Source organism: Canis lupus, chromosome 36, assembly GCF_048164855.1.
Source record: "Canis lupus baileyi chromosome 36, mCanLup2.hap1, whole genome shotgun sequence".
Classification (NCBI taxonomy): domain Eukaryota; kingdom Metazoa; phylum Chordata; class Mammalia; order Carnivora; family Canidae; genus Canis; species Canis lupus.
In genome coordinates this window covers 24,122,119-24,145,969 of record NC_132873.1, presented here as the reverse complement: position 1 = coordinate 24,145,969, position 23,851 = coordinate 24,122,119, and the positions used below count along the sequence as shown (strand labels likewise).

The 23,851-nt window shown below is 40.4% G+C and overlaps 1 protein-coding gene across 17 annotated transcripts in view; it reads right to left on the bottom strand.

Annotated features, from left to right (window-relative positions):
* ANKRD44 (ankyrin repeat domain 44) overlaps nt 1–23,851 on the bottom strand; it is a 361,909-nt gene that overhangs the window by 230,043 nt on the left and 108,015 nt on the right. For 14 of the 17 annotated variants that reach the window (XR_012025054.1, XR_012025055.1, XR_012025051.1 and 11 more), the window contains exon 2: nt 19,839–19,922. Coding sequence is in view for 11 of the 17 variants with exons in the window: in XM_072813230.1 (XP_072669331.1) it covers nt 19,839–19,922 (84 nt within the window). In the remaining 6 variants the exon portion in view is untranslated. Of the gene's footprint in view, nt 1–19,838; nt 19,923–23,262; nt 23,387–23,851 lie in introns of those variants that run through there. The other 3 variants (XM_072813233.1, XM_072813234.1, XM_072813235.1) reach the window with 3 other exon arrangements.

Sequence of the window (23,851 nt, the reverse complement as noted above, 5' to 3'; positions counted from 1 at the left end):
TACCTTTGGTTTAGTATCATAGTACACTGTTGGCTTCCTTCATAGGGGTCTTCCCAACTTAAATGGACTAACTCATTTCCTGTGCCTGTTTGCTGCTTGCTTTTGCACTATACTGTGAGCTCCTGAAGGCAAAGACCAGGCCTGTCTGTGTCTGCCACCATGCGTGCATTCCCAGCACCTAGCACGGTGCCTGGATACAGCAGGCTCAATCAGCATACTCTAAATGAGTACATACACTTGCACACTTTATAGTGGCACACCTGTAGTACCACCACTACCCCCTGGAACTTTTGTTTTGCTTCCAGTTTGAGCACAGACTAGTGGTTCTCAAAGTGTGATCCCGACTGGCAGCACCAGCATCACCTGGGAACTTACTAGAAATACAGTTTCTCAGACCACCCTGGACATCTCAAATCAGAAACTCTGAGGGTAAGGCCCAGTAAGCTGTATTTTAACAAGCCCTCCAGGATTCTGATGTATACCCAAGTTCGGGAACCACCGCCCTAGACTATTGCAGAGATTCTCATTCTACAACAAAGTGTAAGAGGGCCCGTTCCAGGTGATAGATTAAAATTAAGGGGAAAAAAAGTAGTGGGCATTTGGAGCCAAATGACTTTGGAAAACACTGTGTTCAGGAGCGCCTAGGTGACGTATTTGGTTAGGCACCTAGTTCTTGGTTTTGGCTCAGGTCATGATCTTGGGGTCCGGAGATTGAGCCCCATGTCAAGTCCAGCATTGAGTTCTGCATGAGCATGGAGTCTGCTTGAGATTCTCCTACCCTCTCCCTCTTCTTCTGCCCCTCCACCTGCATGCTTTCTCTCTCTCTCTCTCTGTTTCTCTCAAATAAATAAATCTTAAAAAAAAAAAGAAAACTGAACAAATTTCCTTATGGCAGAAATTCTCACTGCCTTTAATCAGACAATATGTACCATAAGTCAACAAAACACAGGGAATTTTGCAGGAGGAGTACCTTCCAATTTTATTTAACCACAAAACCTCTCCCCCCCACCCCTTCTAAACAATTGTCAGATTTGTTTGAGACTCTGAGAAACACACTTTGGAAAATGGTATCTAATGTATTCTTGCCCAGAGAAAATCTTTCTACCATCATTCCAGTTCATCAAGCCTACAACAATATTAATAATGTCTGAGTCACTGGCAGCCACTGTTGTAAGCTCTGAGCATCTTTCTCTTTTGCTCTTTCCCAGGTGTGAAAATGAATGTTTAATATTAAGTACATATTCATAGATATATATTTAGTGTCACTAAGAAAAACTGATCCTTGTTAAAGCCAAAAATGTTTGTAAAGGCAAAGGTGGAAGGATGGAAAATGGTGGCCATCTCAAGTTGAATTAGAAAAAGATGCAGTTTATAGTCTCTTGCTCTGCATGAAAACAGGAGCATTGAGATTCACTATTTGGACTGCAAGAGAAAAGTCCTCTAATGCTCACTAGAGGACCAGCTTCATGGCCAGGGCTCAGGGAGAGCCTTGGTTTCCTTCCCCAGTTGAATGGGAGATGGGGAGGGCAGTCTGTGATGACAGAGTGCACAACTGCACAGGTGACTGAAAAAGTATTGGTCCCAGCTGACAATCAGTAACCTCAAGAAGGCTGAGCTAGCTTGGAAATAAGAAGTTAAAATATTCATGCCAAACATCCAGTGTTTACTTAATCAGGGCTAATGATTAGCTTCTTAATGAAATTTTACGAACTCAGTTGAACACAGAAAACATTTGCTTCCCTAAAAGCAAATAGGTCTGTTTGTGTTGTAATCAGACATCTGGAGCACAGAAAACCCCCAACCCTCAGGAGCACAGAGGTGGTTCTGTCTGGGGACTTCCAACCTTTCTGTAAAGGCGAATGTGGTCAATGTGTGATGAGGGAGGAAGGATGGTGACCAACAAGTTGGCCATAAGTACATCCACCCCACTCGTAGGCTTAAAAATGCAAGATTTAATGCCATAGATCCTGACATAAACCCTGGCCACTTGTGCTAAATGCAGCAGCTCTCAAGTAAAGACATGGATGACCACAGGGGGTAACACAGTCAGTGGTAATTCCAGAATGTGTTTGGAGGGCTTTGACGTGGTTGGATCTGCTTTTGTACTTCAGGCAAACTCTTCTTGCTTACATTATAAGTAAAATTCAATGAAAAGGGGAAGGAAGGGTGAATAGGCAGTGCACAGAGGGCTTTTAGGGCAGTGAAACTATTCTGCACGATATTATCATGGTGGTTACATGTCCTTGTACATTTGTCGAAACCCACCGAATATACACCACCAAGAGTAAATCCTAATTTGTAAACCACGGGCTTTGGGTGGAAATTATGTGTAGATGTGAAAATGTAGTTTCATGGACTGTAACATGCACCACTCTGTTGAGGTATGTTGATAATGGGGTAGGCCATGCATGTGTGGGCGCTGGGGATATAAGGATACCTTCCTCTCAATATTGCTGTGAATCTAAAACTGCTCTAAAAAACAAAGTCTGTTTTTTAATTAATAAAATTAAAAGTCTCTAAACATCTTTTTAGTCATACTTTATATAAGATCAAGAAAACCTCAATTGCCCAAATAATAAATTACCATCATTATCATTACCAGTAGTAGTAGTAGTAGTAGCTTGGAGAAGGAAGTTGATAAAGATAGTAGGTGGGCGTAAAAGTCCTCCCACCATCCCCACCTGGACACCTATCCCCGCACTTCCTGACTTGTTGCCAAGTGTTGATCAATCTATTGCACTAAGAGTCCTGGCCACATGGAGTGTGCAGCGACAGACCATTGCTACTTCTATTGTAGCACTGATCATTCTCTTTGACAGCTCGATTAAACATCAGTCTCAACCACCTGATTCTATAACCCTGATAGAGGACAGCAACCCTGTCCTATACCCCTGGTAGTCCCAGCCCCTGGCAAAATACCAGAATGTGGTAGATGCTCAGTAAATGTCTGCTGATTGAATAGCAGAAGAGAAAAAAATCCATGCTCAGATAGTTAATTTAACTGACGCTTGTGTGTTAAATATTGTCTTTAAACATTCAAGGTTAATAGGGCTCAAGGAAATTACCAATCAAACTTAGGAAATGCATAATAAGACCTGTTCTGAAATTACTCAACAGCTAACTAAAGTCTGACTATATCTCTAGAAACAAGATATTCATTCATAGGCCCGATAGATTTTTATGAGCAAAATGCAAAACAGGGTCAATCATGTGATCTTTCTAGAACAATTTCACATTTAGCCGAAGACTACGGAGTCATTATTCAAAATTACAGATGGTAAGATCTTTCCTAACGTTTTCAATTATATATCAACAATATCTACAAGATGCTTTTTAAATAAAACCCTGTCCTCTAACAAGTATTCTTTTAATAGGAAGCTGAGAAGGAGGATATTTAAATGTGCACCAAAGAAAACCCAGGCACTGAAGTTATTCTGTACCTGTGTTTAAAGTCAAATTGTCATGTTATAGCAAAAACAGACTTCTCTGAAATTTAGAATCTTGTCGAAAACCAAGAATTCTAAATATTACTGACATATTTGTTCTCTAGTTTTCCCTCCTTGAAAGAAAAGCCATGAAAGCTTTACTAATATGGAGCAACTATATATTGAAATACGTGGTTTCTCTTGAGGGAATTCTATTTTCTTTTTTCCCCAAATTTATTAAGATATAACTGACAAATTGTTAAGATATTTAAAGTGTACAACATGATGGTTTGATAGATACATACACCATGAAAAGATTCCCCCCATGGACTTAACACATCTATCACCTCACATATTTACATTCATTCATTCATTCATTTTCAGATTCCACATATAAGTGATACCATGCAGGGTTTGTCTTTCTGAGTCTATTTTGTCATTTAGCATAAAATCCTGCAGGTTCATCCATGTTGTTGCAAATGACAGGACTTCCCTTTTAACTCAATAATATTTAGCTGAACAATATTCCTGTGTGTATGTGTGTGTATCACATTTTCTTTATCCATTCATCCATCTACAGACACCCAGTGTGTTTCCGCACTTTGACCACTATTAATAATGCTGTTATGAACACAGGAATGCAGATATCTCTTCAAGATAGTGATTTCATTTCTTTTGGAAACATACCCAACAGTGGGATTGCTGGATCATAGGGTAGTTCTATGTTCAACTTTTCAAGAAGCCCCCATACTGTTTTCCATAGTAGCTGCACCAATTTACTTTCCTACCAATAGTACACAAGGATTCCTTTTTCTCCACATCCTTGCCAATATCTCTTGTCTGTCTATTTATTTATTTGTTTGTTTGTTTGTTTGTTTATTTATTTGAGAGAGACACACAAACACACACACACACACACACAAGGAGTAGGAGAGAGGGGCAGAGGGAAAGGGAGAGAGAAATCCCACAACCTTGAGAGATCATGACCTGAGCTAAAATCAAGAGTCAGGCACTTAACCAACTGAGCCACCCAGAAGTCTCTCTTGTCTTTTTAATATTAGCCATGCTAACAGGTGATAGCTCCTTGTTTTCATTTTCATTCCCCTGAAAATTAATGATGTTGAATACCTTCTCATGCACCTGTTGGCTATCTGTATGTCTTCTTTGAGGGAAACCTACTTTCTAAAGTACCAAAGTTGAGGGGCACCTGGGTGGCTCAGCTGGTTAAGTGTCTGACTCTTGATTCCAGCTCACGTCATAATCTTAGGGTTGTGAGACTGAGCCCTGCGCCTGGCTCACACAGAATGTGGAGCCTGCTGAGGATTCTCTCTCCCTCTCCCTTTGCCCCGCCCCATCTCTCTCAAAAAAAATACAAAAAACAAAATCATAGTTCCTTGAAAAAGAGAATTTTATAAGTAAACATTCAGTGGTGTTGAGTAAAATTCACTCTCTAAAAATATCACTTACAGTGATTTTATTACAAAGAGTACAATTCTCATTGAGCACACTTACTTGGTTCCCCTTTTAACTTATCTTTTCCCAAGTATACAAATTGGTAAGTTTTTAAATATTCCTATTGTGGTAAAATACATATAACATAAAATTTACCACATTAACCATTTTCTAACCCATTTCTAGAACTCATAAAATTGTTACCACAGGTCAAACTCAGAGAATCCCTGACAAAAGAAAGGTGATTGGGGCACCTCGGTGACTCAGTAGTTAAGCATCTGCCTTGGGCTCAGGTTGTGATTCCAGGGTCAGGGGATCAAGTCCCACATCGGGCTCCCTGCAAGGAGCCTGCTTCTCCCTCTGCCTGTGCTCTGTGTCTCTCATGAATAAATAGATAAAATATTTTTAAAAAGAAAAGAAAGATGATATAGCTGATTTTTAAAGTCTCTGGCCAAGGGGCGCCTGGGTGGCTCAGTCAGTTGGGCAACCAACTCTTGGTTTTAGCTTGGGTCAAGATCTCAGGGTCATGGGATAGAGCCCCAGGTCAGGCTCCATGCTCTGTGCAGAGTCTGCTTGTCTCTCTCCTTCCCCCTCAGCGCTCTGGTGCTCTTGCTTTCTCTCTCTCTCTCTCTAAAATAAATAAATAAAATCCTTAAAAAATAAATAAATAAACAATAAAAGACTCTGGCCAAAAATAGACGCACTGGGATAAAATCCAAAAAGGAATATTGTAAGAATATGAAATATATGAAGTAAAGGTTCGTGTATGCCCATAGATAAATCTCAAACACATAATGTTGAGTGAGAAAAAGCAAGTGTCAGAGGATAGAAACAGTTTGCATATGTACTATTTTTTAAAGATGCACAACTATAGTTCTGGAGTATGTGACACATAGATATAAAGGTATAAATAAAATTAGATTATATAAAGACAAGGATGGGGAAGATATATGAAACTTCAGGACAGTCGTTCCCCCTGGGGAGAGAGCCAGGGAGGCAGGTGATGAGCCAGGAAGCCTAAAAGAGGCTCCAGCTCTGTCCACCAGCTGCTGGCTTGTGCCAGCCCTGCTGGAGACACAGGTGATTCATCAGGAGCAAAGCCACACCCAGCTTTCACACCCCTGACATGCCAGTGGAGGGAGACAGCCAGGAGAAAAACAAATACACTATAGATGTCAAGCCGTGAAAACTGCTAGCAAGAAGAGGTTAGAGGCTGATGGAGGGGGTGGTTCTACATAGGAAGATTGGGGACCGTGTCCCAGATAAGGTGGTAATTATGCAAAGACACAAATGACAAAAAAAAAAAAAAAAAAAAAAGACACAAATGACAGCAGGACCATGTATTTATGGGGGAGAAAAGCTCTACATCTGTAAAATTTTATTTGTATTTTCTTTTTAAATAAAGACAACAAAGTGTTCACATTTGTTCCATCTCAGTGGTGGGGGGTTTGTGGCTATTTTCTGACTGTTCGAACATTTTCATCATAAAACAAGATTAAAAAAAAAAAAAGCCCGTTACCATCAATTCCTGAAAGATTAGGATGAAGGATATCAGACATCTCTGAATTCCTTTCAAATGGAGTATCTTGAGCCCGTGACTGAACATCCTATTTCCTTAGGGATCCTGCACATATTGCCACCACCCCCTCCCCCCACCCCGCCCAGGGAAACAGCCATGGTGGACAGTGCTGCCTGATGATTAGGTAATACATGCTTGCTTGCTTATCTATATTTATCCCTCTATCCATCCACATACCCACTGATCAATCTATCCATCTATCTATTTATCTTTGCTTCCCAAATAAAATACATGCCTGTTCGAATGCAGTGCTCCCTGTGTGAAAGGAAGAGGACAGAAGATGAAGAGCTAATCCAGCACATGTGCTTTAAATAGGAAAAAAGGCATATATCCAAGGTAAGTGAGGACACAAGATGTAAATCAACATGAAGCATTGATGACAAAAGACAGGACCTCTATGAGCTGGAGGGAAAAACACGCAGTCTATACTGATGAGCTACAGAGCTGCCATTTATTACATGCTCCAATGTTACCCTTCTCCTTCCCTCCTCTCAAAGAAAGGGATATAGTCCCTTAGGGATGTTCTGTTCCCACATGCTGGGCAAAGTGGGGAATAATCACAGCTACATGAATCCCTCAAGCCCCTTTTTCTGGAGACAACATAAATCGACTAAGAAATACATGAGAAAGTGTATGGGGCACCAGTTCTAGGGCTATGCCTCCAGTAAGTAGTTAATAAACACTCGGTGAATGGGTGAACGTATGTGAGGTTGCCTCATAGCAATTTACATAAACATGTTTTGTACTTGAAGCATTTCCTAGGTCACAAAAGTCTTTCACGTACTGTGGCAAAGACCGCTGGTTTGTCCTTACATCTTTCTTTCATAATAAATGTTGCTTTTTAGCTGAGTACATGGCCATCCAATGTGGTTCTGTACAATATATAAACAATCCTTCACGGAAGTATCCTTAAAGAAAGGGGGCACACCCCTCTTTCACCATCCTCCTTCCTCCTGGCTGGAATTTGGATGTGATGGCTGGAACTCAAGTGGTCATTCTGGGCAATGAGATAGAAGCCACCTGCCAAGAATAGCAGCACAAAAGGAGATAAAGACTGGCTCCTATAACCACAAAGTATCATGCTCGTCCTGGACAGCCTGTCTCTAGACTTGTACATAGGAAATAAATGAACTTGTATTTCATAGAAAAAAATAAACTTCATTTTCTTAAAAGCTACTATTTTACTGTTACTGGTTTTTTTTGTCAAAGACAGCCAAGTCTAATCCTAACAGATATACACACACCATTTCATCTCTCTCGCCATAGCCTTAGAAAAAGTTTGTTATGGTGGCCATTTTAGAGACAGGGAAGCGAGGTCAGAGCAGATTAAGAGGCTTCTGCCTCTGAGGTTAACCCAGCGTTCTCTTCCCTCCATCGTAGTTGCATTTTGGTGTGACTGATGTAGATGGTGTGCCACCAAATAAAATACATGAAGCAGGAACACGCCAGGTTTGGCTGTGAAGGGGTTATATGAGAAAGTGAATGTGTGCACATGTGGGTAGGGAAAGCCAGGGGGAACTTGAGAAAGGGAGACTAAAGGAGGAGAAAGCCTGTATTACTCAGGATGACTTTAAAGTACACAGCAAGTACCCATAACTGTCCTAGACCAATTGCCAGGAACATCCTTTTAAGCAGAAAGTTGGCAAGTGATATGACTATAACCAGCTATGCAACCTCCCAGAGAAAAACCCCACCTCCCTGCCCCGGGCTTCGGCCCTCACTGAGTAACATCTACATTTAATTTAAGCTCTTTGTATTTCTTTCTTTCCTTTCAAAGTCTGTTGTAATAATAATATGCCTATATAAAACTACCACTGGAAAGTTCTCTGGCTATCACAATTACATAGTTATTTAACATTTGAAACAGAAGTAATATATCCTTGGGAAAAATCAGGACCAGAACAATGAGTCGAACTAAAATATACCTTAGATCCTTTTAACTTAAAGCATGTCTTTTAAGAATAATCTGCATATATAATCATGTCTGCCCAATTCATTTTTAAAATATGACTTATCTCTTTTCCACAAACCTTTTAAAAATGTTTCCGATCACAAGTTTATTCTCAATGTAAAAGAAATGAGAAAACCAAGAAATATCTGGAAACTTGTACTTGATTTTTATCCTAATTGAAATGATCAAAAATTATGTTTTGAGCCTGAAAAGCCAGCACAATCTTGAGAAAGAAGAACAAAGTTGGAGGTTTTATAGTCCCTGATTTCAAATTAGACTGAAGAGCTACAGTATTCAAAACAGTATGGTATTGGCATAAAAGAAGTATATAGATCAATGGAACAGAATAGAAAGCCCAGAAACAAACCCATATGTATACGGTCAATTAATTTACAACAAAGAAGCCAAGAATATACAGTGGGGGAAAGGACAGTCTCTTCAATTAATGTGTTGGGAAAACTGCACAGGCATGGGCAAAAGAATGAAACTGGACCCATATCTTGCAACATACACAAAAATTAATGCAAAATAGATTAAGACTTGAGCCATACAAATCCTAGAAAGAAACATAAGTAGTAAGCTCCTTGACATTGGCTTTGGCAGTGATTTTTTTGCATCTGACACCAAAGGCAAAGGCAATAAAAGCAAAAATAAATAAGCAGGTCAACATCAAATTACAGAGCTTCTGCACAAAAGAGATCATCAAAAAAAATTAAAAAAGAAAAAGAAAGAAAAGGCAACCTCCTGAATGGGAGAAAATATCTGCAAATCATATATCTGTTAAGGGGTTAATATGCAAAATGCCTGGGATCCCTGGGTGGCGCAGCGGTTTGGCGCCTGCCTTTGGCCCAGGGCGTGATCCTGGAGACCCGGGATCGAATCCCACATCGGGCTCCCGGTGCATGGGGCCTGCTTCTCCCTCTGCCTATGTCTCTGCCTCTCTCTCTGTGTGACTATCATAAATTAAAAAAAAAAAATTTTTTTAAATATGCAAAATGCCTAAAGGACGCATGCAATACAATAGCAAAAAAACCTGCTCCAATCTAATTTAAAAATGGGCTGGAGATCTGAATAGATATTTTTTTTTTCAAAGAAGACATACAGATGGACAACGAGAACATGAAAAGATGCTCAACATATTAATCATCAGGGAAATGTAAACCCAAACCACATTGAGAGGTCACCTCACACCTCTCAGAATGGTTATTATCAAAAAGATAAGAAATAACAAGAGTTGGCAAGGACATGAAAAAAAGGGAACCCTCATGCACTTTTGGTGGGGATGAAATTGGTGCAGCCATTATGGCAAATAGTTAATAGGTTCCTCAAAAAAAAAAAAATAGAACTATCACATGATTCAGCAATTTTACTTCTGGGTATTTATCCCATGAAAACAAAAACACTAACTCAAAAAGGCATGTGCTCCCCGTGTTCACTATAGCATTATTTACAATAGTCAAGATAAGGAAAGCCTAAATGTCATTGATGGATGAATGAATACAGAAAATGTTGTGTATATATACACAATGGAAAATTATTTAACCATAAATAAAGAATGAAATCTTAGGAGTGCCTGGGCGGTTCAGTCAGTTAAGCATCTGCCTCCAGCTCAGGTCATGATCTCAGGGTCCTGGGATGGAGCCCCATATTGGGCTCTCTGTTCATTGAGGAGTCTGCTTCACACTCTCCCTCTGTGCTCTCTCTCTCTCTCTCTCTCTTTATTTATTTATTTATTTATTTATTTATTTATTTATAAAAAATGAAATCTTGCCATTCGCAACAATATGGGTAGACATTAAGAGCATTTCAGGAAGTGAAATAAGTCAGACAGAGAAAGACAAGTACTGTAAGATCTCACTTACATGCAGAATCAAAAACAAAACAAAACTACACCAAGCTCATAGATAAAGAGAACAGATTTGTGGTTGCCAGAGGCAGGAGATGGGTGGGGAAAGTAGGCAAAACTGGGTCAAAAAATATAAATTTCCAGGTATAAAATAAATAAATCACGGATATATAATATACAGCATAGTGACTTTAGTTAATAATACTATATTGCATATTTGAAAGTTGCTAAGAGAGTAGACCTTAAAAGTACTCATCTTTAAGGAAAAAAATATTTTGTTACTATGTATGGCAACAGATGTTTACCAAACTTATTGTCGTGAACATTTTGCAATGCATACAAATATTGAATCATTATGTTGTACCCCTTAAACTAACACAATGTTATGTCAATCATATTTCAATTTTAAAAATCATTTTTCCATAGTTTATGAAATGAAATGTAGTTCATATAGCTAAGTAAAAAGACACGCAGTTTTATGATACTGCCATCTAGAATCCCATCCATTTTCAGTCTTCAATATCAAAAAAGGGGGTCCTCCCCGAAATTCCTCCAAAAGGGGGAAACAGGACGGTTGAAGAAAAGAATTCTACTGAAGAGACAACAGCTCCTACCATCATTCCTCAGGCTCCAGCTAACACCATAGGAAAGGCCCGAGTAATGTAGCATGAGATGGGAACATCTCTCAGCCCGTCACTATGGGTTATGGGCACCACGCCACTGAAGTATGCTCTACACTTATGCAAACAGACAAATAGGATGAGCACATTTTAAAAGTCATATCCTTAGACAACATATGAGCAGGTTTGGAAGCTAGTTCGTTGGCTTTCGTGGTGTGTGTGTGTGTGTGTGTGTGTGTGTGTGTTTTATAAATTTATTTGTTTTTACCATTTGCCAACATAATACATGGCGAATGCAAAAATTATCAATAACACATGAAAGAAACAAAAAAGCAAAAATCCCACTAGCCAGGTTCAACTATAAACTACTGGAGAATATTCTTCTACATCTCTTCTTATATTTATATATACACATGATATATTCTGCTTAACAACTGGCTGTTTCATTCATAAAAATATCCGGAAGATCTAACCTATCAATAAATATGTGTAATAAGTAAAAATTGACATAAACCACCCTTCTTAAAGACAGCATAATATTACCACCTATATATATATTGTGGTATGGTTAAGAAATAAAGTATTGGTGGAAATTTCCAATTTCTTGTTATTATAAACCACATAGCAACAAATATATACATATATTTCTGTCCAGTATTTTTCTTAGGGTATATACTCAGGAGACGTGTTGCTGTGTCAAAGGATGTACACAGTTGAATGTGGATACAGACTGTCAACCCCTCCAATGGTGAGTACAAACTAAACTTTGTCCAAAAAGGCCTCAGAGTGTCCCTTCCACTACATCCTCCTTGAGATCCTATTTTCCCCTTTGCTGATCTGACGGACATGTGTGGGTGTTTTATTTGAACTCTTCAATTTTGGGTGAGGTTGAAATAGGACACCCTTTCATATATGTTTTGGCTATTTGCATTTTTTTCTTCGGTGAGTACCCTCTGTATGTCTTTTGCCCATTTCTCTAGTGGGATGCTTGTCTTTTCTAAATAATTTGTAGGAATTTTTAAATATATACTAGGAATATTCATGGGCTTCACAGAATGTGTACATATCTTTGATTTATCCTTTAATCTTGTCTTTGGTGATGATTTAATATTCAGAAGTTCACAGTTTTTATAAAGGTAACTATATTTTCCATCTTGGTTTTTATCTTTCCTATCTACTTAGAAAGTCCTTCCCCATGCCAAGACTGAAAAAATATTTCCCCCTTCTTTTATTCCTCTACTTTCATCTTTTTGTTTTCTACCTCTAGATTTATTTTGGCATAAGAAATTAGGGAAGGGTTCAGCTTTTTACCAGCCATTTGTCTCGACACCACTTATTAAGTAATCCATGTCATCCTTGTGTTTTTCAACGCTTCCTTTGTTTTATACAAACTGTCTATACACACTTTGGTCTAATTCTGGACTCTCTGCTCCACTAATTTGGTTGTCTATTCCTGTGCCAGTAACATACTGTTTTAATTGCTATACTTTTGCAATTTGTTTTAATAGATCTTGTGAAACTCTCCCTTCATTGATTTTCTTTTTAAAGAGTCTTCTCACATGTCTACTCCTCTAGATACTGAAGTTTACAATGATCTTGTCAAGTTTCCCAAACCAAAGTCCTATCCCCCTAATTGAAATGCACTGAATCTATGCATTACTTTTAAACAGTTGAGTCTTCACAATCTAAGAAAGATATAGCTCATTTACTCATATTTACATCCTCCCCTCAAATGTAAAATCTAATGTGGAAAAGAAAGAGCCCTAACCCTTTATCCTAGAGATGTTCACATTCTCAAGCTATTTACGATGTACATCTTTTAGTTGTAAGATTTGGCTTTTTGCCGTAACAGTGTTTAGCAATGGAATACTAATGGCATTCATTACATTTGGAGTGTTTCCAGAGCTCCAAACAACTCTCTCTATTATCCGGATGGTACAAGTCGTATACCCTTGTAAGATTTATCATTCACAGGGGTTGGCTCTTGTACCTCCAAGGCCAGCACTGGAGAAATGGGGCTTCAAGCTGTTGGGCATCCCTTGGAGGATAATTAGGAATGATGCTAACCAGACCTGCCTTCACACATTCTAAATAGCCGTGAAGCCACATTGCTGCAGCCTGCTCAGTGCCGTCTGGAGTTCATGAATCATTCTCTACAGGACACAGGTCATAGCTCCAAACCACAGCCCCACATCCCGGGCAGTGGTCCAACAAGGAGCAGGAGATGTGACAGTGTTGCCAGACACGTGCTGAGAGACAGGCACCTACCCTCAGGACAAAAAGCACCCCTCCCAAAGCTATGAAGGGACCACCAGCCTACCCCCAGGCTAGTGAGCCAGAGTACTGTCAACATTTGAAGAACACAGGCCACTGCTCTCTCCAGAACACCAAGCCATCGGCTTCACACTTTAGATTTCCAGACACAGGTAGCCAGAGAATTCTTAACTGTTGCATATTTGCTGATCTCATCCACAGTTAGCAAAACGGTGGCCTGCAGGCCAGATTTGGGCCACAGATGGGTTTTCTTTGGCCTCAACAATGCTGGATCACTTTTTGGAACCAACTTTTAACAACTTAGAGATTTCCTGTATTTTCTTTTAAAAACGTTATAAGTCTGGGCCACCCTGAGCCTGTGTTCCTGCATGGCAACACTGAGAGCTGAATGGGTCAGCAGGCTTCTATCAATTATGGGACTTGAGGGCGCCACTCCTGCCTGCAGCTCTCTTGCTCTCTGCAGTTTCTGATTTAGGTCCAATTTAGAAAGTGCTTAGATCTCTAAGCTAACAAAACATCTCAGATTTGTATCTCACTATCAATCCTTTCTTTAAAAAAGAACAAAATCAAGTAAGATATATGTGAGGGAAAACACACAAAAATCTAGAAGCTGAAAAGGCTGTGCTTGGGGCACCTGGGTGGCTCAGTCAGTTCAGCATCTGCCTTCAGCTCAAGTCATGATCCCAGGGTCCTGGGATTGAGTCCCTGTAGGGCTCCCTGCTCAGTGGGGAGTCTGCTCCCTCCCCAACCCCCATACACACACGCACATGTTCTCTCTCTCAGATAAATAAATAAATAAGTAAATAAATAAATAAATAGATAAATAAATAAATAAATGATTTTAAAAGGCTGTGCTATATAGTCTGTATTCCTAATGTTCTAAAGAATCTGACATGATAGAATCAAGTGGAGAAAAATTTAAAGGTAATAAATTTATCACTCAAGGATCTATAGGTAGAGCCATATTGCACCCTTCTGGGTGGATTCAAAAAATATATTCTATTTTTAAAAGACATAGTGCAAACTTTCAGTTATTAAATAAGTGTCATGAAGATATAGTGTCCAGCATGATGACTATAGTCAATAATACCATATTGCATATCTGAAAGTTGCTAAGAGAATAGATCTTAAAAGTTCTCAATGATGAGAAAAAAAATGTTGTAACTATGTGAGGTGTGGATGTCAATTAAATTTGTGGTGATCATTTTGATATAAAGATATAGTGCAAGACCCCTACACAAATACACACTAAGAACAAATTACAAGCTTATTATTGGTAATTTGTCTTACTTATTTTTTAGAAAACTTTCATCATACATTGTTGGTATAGCTGTTTTTTTCTCACTTCAGCCTTGAGAGTAGAAAGCCACTATCACCCAAATTAATGCTTATAGTTCAAAACTAAAGCTTAATGGCTGTCTCCCCTTTCTTCATTATAAGGTTTTACCATTGTAAGCTTAGCTTTCACTTCAAGATTTATTCTATTATATCCACATATTATCCCTTCCTATCTTGGAATTGGAGAGCACAAGCAAAATGCACCAATATACTTGGGCCAAATCTTATTAGGGAAAATAATAAACATTAAGAGCTTGACAAAATCATTTTTGTATAAAATAGATGGATTAAAATAATCAACTTGGGGATAGTCCAACTGTAAAAAAAAAAAAACATTTTTGAACTTATTGAGGAAAAATAAAACTGAATATGCACCGGGTATTAGAAGATACCAAGGAATTATTGTTGATTTTATTTGGTACGATAATGGGTGTGTGTGTGTGTGTGTGTGTTTGTGTGTGTGTGTTCTCAACTGTTAATGACTCTTTAAAAAAGAAATAGATATCATGGTTGTGCTGTCACATGGACTTACAAATCTTGGAATTGTAGTCCTTCATGGTTTAAACATCACCTAGTCCAGGCACAAGAAGGAGGTTTTAAATTTTTTTAAAGATTTTATTTGTTTATTCATGAGACACACATACACAGAGGCAGAGACATAGGCAGATGGAGAAGCAGGCTCCCCGGCAGACACCCTGATGCAGGGCTTGATCCCAGGGCTCTGGGATCACGACCTGAGCCAAAGGCAGACGCTCAACCACTGAGTTACCCAGGTGCCCCAGGAGGTTTCAATTTAAAGGGTAACTCCAATTTAATAGTGCTGTCCTAAGAAGAAAATTTGGTCTTTAAGACTCAAAGAAAAAAAAGTCATAAGCTATTAGTAATGTCAGCTAAGGGCACAAGGTAGGAGAGTGGGGCCAGTGCTACAATTAGTCTCCTTCAGAACCACCAGTCTAGTGGTCTTTCAGGAAGCTTATTACTTGTCAAGTCAGCTCATCGCTTCTTTATACACCTGAGTCTATTAAGTTATTTCTTATATTTTGAACTGGAAATATTCTCTGTACCTTACCACCACTGACATAATGGTAAGTCTGGTTCCATTTTAACTGGACAACATTTGAACTATTTGAGGAAGTTCTCCTGTCCTTTCCAGATCTAAAACATCATTTCTTCAACCCCTCCTCACATGGAATGGTTCCCTCCCTGTCTTTGGGACAGGCAGTAATGATCTCTGTCCCCATTCCAGTATGGCACTGTAGAACTGTCTGTTGGTGTCATGTTTTCATAGCAAAATCTCAAAAATGATTTTATTGAGTTCAAATTTTGGTTTTCAGGATCTGTGCATTCATTTTGAATTCAGATACTCCACCTCGAGCTCAATTTGTTAGTCTGATAAAGCCTTCTAAAAATCTTTCCAGTTATCAACCATATGTTGGTCAATTTAAATGGATTTTTCAGAGTGTAAAACTGTCTTCCCATATTTCTAGGCCCTGGCATGCCTTTAGTCAGAGAAACCACAGAAAGACTCAGAGTACACGTCCTGATCCTCAGGTGGCTCCTCAAATCCATCTATAGATTTTTGAACTTACAAAGAGAACTTTCAGTCTTACAACTGAGAGCTGAGGGACACTAACAAAGCCAGACACTATTTGACAATGTGTCAGAAATGAAAAATAGGCCACCACAAATTGGCTCAACATAAGTAATAAAGCAAGGCTTAGTCACTCACTCAACATGTGTTATAAGGACTGAACTGGGCTGTTGAACAAAAGAGAATGAATGATACAACCACCATGTCATCAAGCACATAGTCTCTCAAAAGTAAATAGCTCAAGTAAAGTGGTCAGTGAGGTACAGGGAGCTATGGGAGGTGACAGCAGAGGTAAGTTTCTTTGGCCAGGTCAAGAGATGGAAGAAGAGGGGGCAGAAAGGAAGCGAGACTTAGGAAACTCAATGAAGGAAACAGTAGATCTGAAAAGGCAGATGGGATGGGAACAGTGGAGAAGTGAGAAAAACATAAATATCAATGGGTTGAATAACTTCATTCAGTAGACACACAGGGTCCGTGAGTACTGCCAGCAGGAAATAAAGTTTGGAAAAACACAGAAAGGCAAAGCTGAATGAGATTGCTTCCCAAATCAGGACCAAAAGATATTTATACCAAAGAATATGCTACCCATCAAAAGACACAGGAGGGTGGGGAAGGAAAAAAAAGCAGAAAAAAAAATCAGAACCTAGGACAAAAAAGAAAAATAAATAGGACTCAGGAGAGGAGAGCAAAGGGTGAGTGAGAAGGAAAGAAGATAAATATTGTCTTCCTGCCAACAGGAGGCTCTTTCATTATTTATTTCCCTTCCGTGACATTTAAATGTGCTGGTTAGTGGCCTCTTTTCCCTCTCAAAATGTAGCCCCAGACTTAGATCACTAATCCTTATTTGTCTTCGTTAACAATCACTTTTCCTAAACTGCCTAAGCCACCCCCAGCAAAACAGTCATCACGACTGATCCAAAGGAGTGTTGACAAAGAAAAGCATGACATTAAGAGGACAGCTCACTGCCTCCAACACACTGGATAAGCACGTAGGAAATCAAATGAGGTTCTTTAAAGTCGCTTGAGGGAAGGAAAAGGGGGAGATGAAGAAGAGGGGAACCTACAGAGGTGACAGTGAAGGGAAGGCACCGGGCCTGGAGGAGCCACACCGTCACGGGAGGAAGTCGGGCATTCCTCCACTCATCCCTCTTCCTCCTTCTATCCCACCCTTCCCTGCTGCAGAGCATCCAAAAGGCCACAGACAAGCTCCACAACAGCACGCCCTAGGAGTCAAGTCTGCACGTGCTTTCATCAGTCCCTCATGATTACCTACCCCCTAACAGTGTCCTGCATTTTCCCTTTCAAGATAGATGTCAGTATGCTTTCTTATCGTGACTTCTCTGCCATCTCGCAAGCTCATGAGGGTAAGAGCGTTCTTCCCACTGCTTGTATCCTTAGCACTCTGCGTGGTGGGTCCGAACCCTGTAAATCACTCTTAAGTGAGTAAGACTCTACACATACCAATAAGTGTTACACTTGAATTCCCTAAAATCCTGTAGTACCAAAAACTGGTGTGGCCAAGATTGTGAACTCCTCATGTTCTCCAATCTTTGGGACACAGTTATACTCATTTCCCAACCTCCCTCGTAGGTAGGTGTGGCATGTGACTGAGCTCTGGTCAATGGGTTGTGTGCGCAAGTCATGATGCCACTTCCAAGATGAAAAAAAATCCTCCTGTGCTCCCCTTCCACGTTCCTTTTTCCCTTCTGGTTGTCTGGACTGAAGATGAACCTCTTGGGTGACCTTCGAAGCTACATGTGGATACCTGGAACCCTACGTGGAAAAGAGCCACGTCCCTAATCTGGTCAAAAGAGAACTAAACTTCTCTGAGGTTTGTGAGCAATTTTACATTTGGGGTCGATGTGTTGCCGCAGTCAACCTGATTCCATAACACAGGGCGGGTACAACTAAAGGAAGCTTTCCTGACCTTGACCAGCCAGCAACTGTGTGTCACTTTCCTGAGGAGAAATGAAGGCCACTCAGAGGACAGCGCAATCTTTCTTGGTGTGCATGACCGAACCGAAGTCCCGCTGGCTCACAGTCGGCAGGAAAACACAGTAACTGACCTTGCCTTGGGCTTGCCCGGGCCTGGGCCACAGCCACGAAGTGGGCGCCGCAAGCTCTGGTGGTGGCCGAACCCGCCCGGCGGCCTGCTGGCCTCGGCTCCTCTCAGAGCCGCCTGGCCCTCGCCTCACCCCGCTCACCTTGCCAGGCCGTCAGGAATCCCTGCCCCGTTGTGTTCGGCGCCAGCTGGTCAGAAGCTGCCAGATGCCTTTTCAGAGAGCCACACGCCGCCGGCCGCACCAATGGGCCTCCCAAGGCCGCCCCCAGCTACCCTCAGGTAATCCGTCTCCGCATGTGTGTCTGACACCGTCCCTCTGTGTTGTTTCCACCTGACACTGGAGACTCCAAAGGCAAGTCCTCTCCCTGACGGCCTAGAGCATCGAGCTAACTGACCACGTGAGGAGAATCAGGAGCGCATGCGTGTAGCTGCCTGTTCAGTCTCCGTCTAGGAAACTATTAGAAGGTAACTTATTGACTAGCTCTTCACTTTTCTTTACTGCAGTTTTGTTTGTTTGTTTGTTGATTTTTTAAAGATTTTATTCATGTTTTCATGAGGGACACAGAGAGAGAGGCAGAGGCACAGGCAGAGGGAGAAGCAGGCTCCATGCCGGGAGCCCAACGTGGGCCTCAATCCCAGGTCTCCAGGATCGCACCCTGGGCTGAAGGCAGACGTTCAACCCCTGAGCCACCCAGGTGCCCCTGAAGGTTTGTTTATTTCAAGAACTTCCAGATCTATTGGTTCTTCGTATTCTGGGGGCCATAGACCCTTTTAAGAACAGGGTGATGAAATGTCTTTACTTGTTCACAGAAAAAATACATGTTCACAAGCACACACGGGTATCACGTAAGATTTCAGGTACATACAGGATGCCAGGTTCACCCATGGGTCCAGGTTCATGGACCCTCTAGGACAGAGGTCAGCAAACTTTCCCTCTAAAGGGCCAGATAGTGAATATCTTTGGCTTTCTGGGCCACACACAGTCTCTGTCATTAATTACTAATCAACTCCACTGCTGCAGTGTGAAACAGCCATGGCCGTGCTAAAACAGAAGTTTATTTATAGGCATTGAAATTTGAATGTCATATAATTTTCCCGTGTCACAACATATTGTTCTTCTTTTCATTTTTTTCCCCCGTTTAAAAAATGAAAACCATCTTTAGCTGGTAGCTTATACAAAAACAGGTGAGAGACCATAGTTTGTCAACCCCTACTGGAGGGCATAGGTTCCAAATGCAAAAATAGTACACCTTTATTTTTATTAACTTCCAGTGGAAATTTCACATTTCCTTCCATTATGAAGGGAGGCAGCAAATCTCAGTAGTGTCACCAGTAACTGTCACTCGGTCACCAGCAGAAATCACAGATATGTTCATACCACACTAGAATGGTCACAGAAAACACAAAATATTGATCATGTTCATCACTATTCTTAAATTATGCTCATTATTAGATCTTCTGCAGTATCTTGCTATTTAACTGTGTTGATAAAGAAGAACATATATCACAGATTTGGTATTGAATATTTTGAGAACTATATTTATGTATGATTGATTTCCATTCTAACCATATATATTTTATTTTGTGGATTGAAAAACAGAATTCTGAGAAGCAGTCCAGAGCTTTCCTCAGATACCAAAGAGGTCTACGGTACAGAAAGGTTAAGAGGGCCAGAGCAGGAAAACCATAGCATCTCCTACCAGAGCATTCACATCTTCAGTTTTGTGGATGAGCATCCGTATCTCCTCTGGATCACCGCTGAAGATTGCTTGGACCAGTGGTGGCTGTAAACACAGGGGAATTTGAATTAGAACAATAATTAAGTATGTTTGATTGTATTCAGATGCAGATGGCTACAAGATGTGTTCCCCAAAAGTTTATTCAACAATCATCAATTGGCAGACAAAGGTGAATATAGCTCAGACTCCCCATCACTAGAAGTCTAGTGGGGGAAATATTTGCATAAATAACTATACCACAATTTGAAAGCCATAACAGACAGTCATATGTAACCCCAGGTCATGAAAATCACTCATAATCGAAGATGTCCTTGAAGCATCCTTAAATTTCCCATCAAGGAAATTACCAAATCTGCAGTTTTGAGTAAACAGTCCCCTATCATTCCCAACCTCTCATTAGACAATATACCCCAGACAATTCTATTTCTAGAGGATGTTAATGGCCAAGTTTCTGGCCCCCTAACACTTCTTTGTCAATGTTTGGAAAGCCCTTGAAATCAATCTCAAACGCTTCCCATAGCTAACACTAAAGGCACTGAGTGTTTCAGATGTGATTACGTCCCACTATCTATACAAAGTAAGCAGTATCATGATGGGGTGGGGATCATGAAGGGGGATATTAGGGAGCAATTATTCTTGAGCTCACCTACATTAAACAAGGCCTAAAAGAGAGTAAAAGGATTTATAAAGCATGATGGAAACAAAGCTAAAGAGAAACTAGCTCTGCTTGGAGGGCAGGCAGGGTAAGAAAAGTATATCTAGAAAAGCTTCATGGAAGGCACTTTAGTGAATGCATAGGAGTTTGCAAACAGGGAAGGAAAGGCATTCTAGGCACAGCGATCAGGATGTGCCAAGTTGTGGACATGCAAAAAACCTGGTATCTTAGAAATGCTGGTCATCAACCTGGTGACCAGAGTGTCGAGTAAAAGAGGAAACGTGGTAGGCTCTGGGGTTGATGTTGGGCTTGCCCCATGTGGTAAAGGCCTGTTCAAAGCCAGCTCCACCATTTGCCAGCTACATGCTGAGCCCATTTCCCAGGTGTAATCTGGGAAACATGATCCTTGCTGCTCAAGCCCTCCTAGGATTGCTATTAGAAACAAGTGGAATAATACATGGGAAAGCCCTCTGTAACTATAAACCTGACACAAATAACAGATATTTTTAATAAGAAGTACTTAATAATGCTAATGTAGAATTTGACAGCTTTTTTTCAGACTTTAAAAACTTTGGCAATTCAACACACACTCACACCTCCTAGAAATACTTTACAGTCGTTCCTGGTTTGTTTGTTTGTTTGTTTGTTTGTTTGTTTGTTGTAGAGTGCAAGGAGCAGAAGGAGAGAGAGAATCTTGAGCGGGCTCCATGATCCCTGAGATTATGACCTGCAACAAAATCAAGAGTCAGATGCTCAACCAACTGAGCCACACAGGAGCCGCATTTACAGTAGTTCTAGTCAGCAATTAGATGATAGCAGTTTCCAGATGTGTCTGGACATAAGAATCATCTGAGATGCTTGTTAAAACAATGTTCCAACATCCCTTCCCTGGAGATTCTGAGTTAGTCTATCTGGGGTGGGGACTTGTGAATATATTTTTAGTAAATGCTCATTTAACTCTTAGAACAATGGCCTAAGGTAAAACCATTGGCATCGCCTGCCTCAATGTCTCCCTGGGGTATCTCCAGGAGAATCCCAGTCCTTATCATCCCTATAAATTTTCTTTTCTCTTTTTTTGCCCTCCTGTTGCCTTTCTTATAGTCTGATGTTGTTTCTAATTATTTGTGGCGGGGGCGATATAAGTAGTGTCAGTAGAACATAGTAAGACTCCTTGAGGAAACACTATATTAAAAATGTTAATTTGTAGGATGTCGGAGTAGCACAGTCAGTTAAGCATCTGCCTTTGGCTCAGGTCATGATCCTAGGGTCCTGGGGTCGAGTCCCACATCAGGCTCCCTGCTCAGTGGGGAGTCTGCTTCTCCCTCTCATTCTCTCTACTGCTTGTGCTCTCTCACTCGCTCACTCCCTCTCTCAAATGAATAAATAAAATATTTTTAAAAATTAAATAAAAATGTTAAATTGTAGGAGCATGTGAGTGGCTCAGTCAGCTAAGTGTCTCAGGGTCATGAGATCAAGCCCTGTGTCAGGCTCTGTTCTAGGCATCGAACCTGCTTAAGATTCTCTCTCTGCCTCTTCCTCTGGGCCCCCACCACCACTCTCTCTCTAAAAACAAATAAATAAAAAAAATTAAAATGTTAAGTTGCAGATAAATATTTTAATATGCCAGGAATTTTTCTGTTTTCCCCCTGCCACAAAACTTTCCAGCAAGTAGACAGATAGACATTTTTCTTTTGCCCAAAATATTCTCAATTCTACCTTCTTGCCAAGATGTACAATTCAAAGATAGTTTCTCAAATTGCCAAGAGTTAAGTAGCTGGAATGAAGCTTGAAAAGAAAGCATGTTTTCTACTACTTTGGTGTCAGCTGGTTAATCTGCCTAAAAACAAGAAGATCCTTCCACTTGCTTCTGACTACCTGCTAAAACCAAGTCTCTGGGTTATTTGCCCCATGGAAAGGATCATATTTCACTAAAAAAAAAGAGAATCAGACACGAACTCAGGACTTTAACAACAAAATTAAAACTTGTCTATCTGTTTCATAACCCTGTGTCTGCTTTGCTCATGGCCAAATGCTTGTGTGTACTTTTCTGCCTTTTTGAACCTGAAGAGAAAACAAATAGCAAGCCCATGAACCATAGGACTTAGATGACAAGCAGGGGCAGAGTCTGACAAGACTTTAGTGTTAAATCAACATTGATCAATTAACAGTTGAGAACAAACCCATCCCAATAGTTTAGGTGTCACTACTTAATCACTTCAAGGAAACACAGCTAGTTAAGCAAAGCCTCTCGTCACTCACGAGGGTAAGGAATGCATACAGATGTTCTGATATTCTGGGCTTCAGTCCTCACACTTCTCAAGAAAGACAAGGGTTCCAAGCTATGGCTGGAATGTTCCCAAGGAGAGCCACCCTGACAATGCCGCCAGACAAGGATGTTAGCACAGTCCTTCAGCAAAGCTTCCCAAATACCTCCAGGCTCAGTCACTAACTCTTTGGAAGGATATCGTTGATGCACAGAATTCCCCCAGAGAATGGCGTGCACATGTGCCTAACACCCTCTGGGCCTCGCTCTGCTAAAAGTTGTTTTACAGAGTATTGTGAATGCACAGAATTTCCAGCATCCATTGGGAAGAAGCAACTTTTCCAATCCTACGGTCACATATATACATACATATACCCACATGTGCATGCATACATTTTCCCATACATATACATAATTGTATCTACACTCATGCCTGTATACACAGAGACACACATTGATTCACATACAAATCCCTCACACTCCCTTGGGAAGAGAAAAGTGCCTGTTCTCCAAGCCCCGAGTCTTGCTAGATGGATATCTTCGGCCCCAGTGGGGCCGGGTTACCAACTATGACATCACTGTCTTCACAGCTGTGAATCCAAGCATCATAGGATTCCAAATCAGAACTTCATAGATACATGCTTTGCTAGACAGAAGCTGTGTGTTTGCTTAAATGTAATTCTTGAACTAAATTACTGTGACTCTTTAGTAAGTAATATTAAAACACACACACACACATTATGGGTGTTTCTTTTTTTCCTACACTCTTCCAAAAAAAAATATACCTAGAGAGCACTTTGGCATTCCTTTTTGTTGGGACTTTAATCCAATCTTGCCATTTTATTTTTCCCTAAGTAAATACTTAACCTGAGAATAAATATTTGGAAAAAATATACATCTAAATATTGCCTCCATTACATGATTTTAAGAAAGAAGGAACATTCTAATCACAATATTCTTGCTCATAAGTAGCAAGTACTTATACTCTACTAACCACTAATTTGGCAACCACTATATCTGTCATGATGTTTGCCCTGACCTTGATAAAGCTTAGAA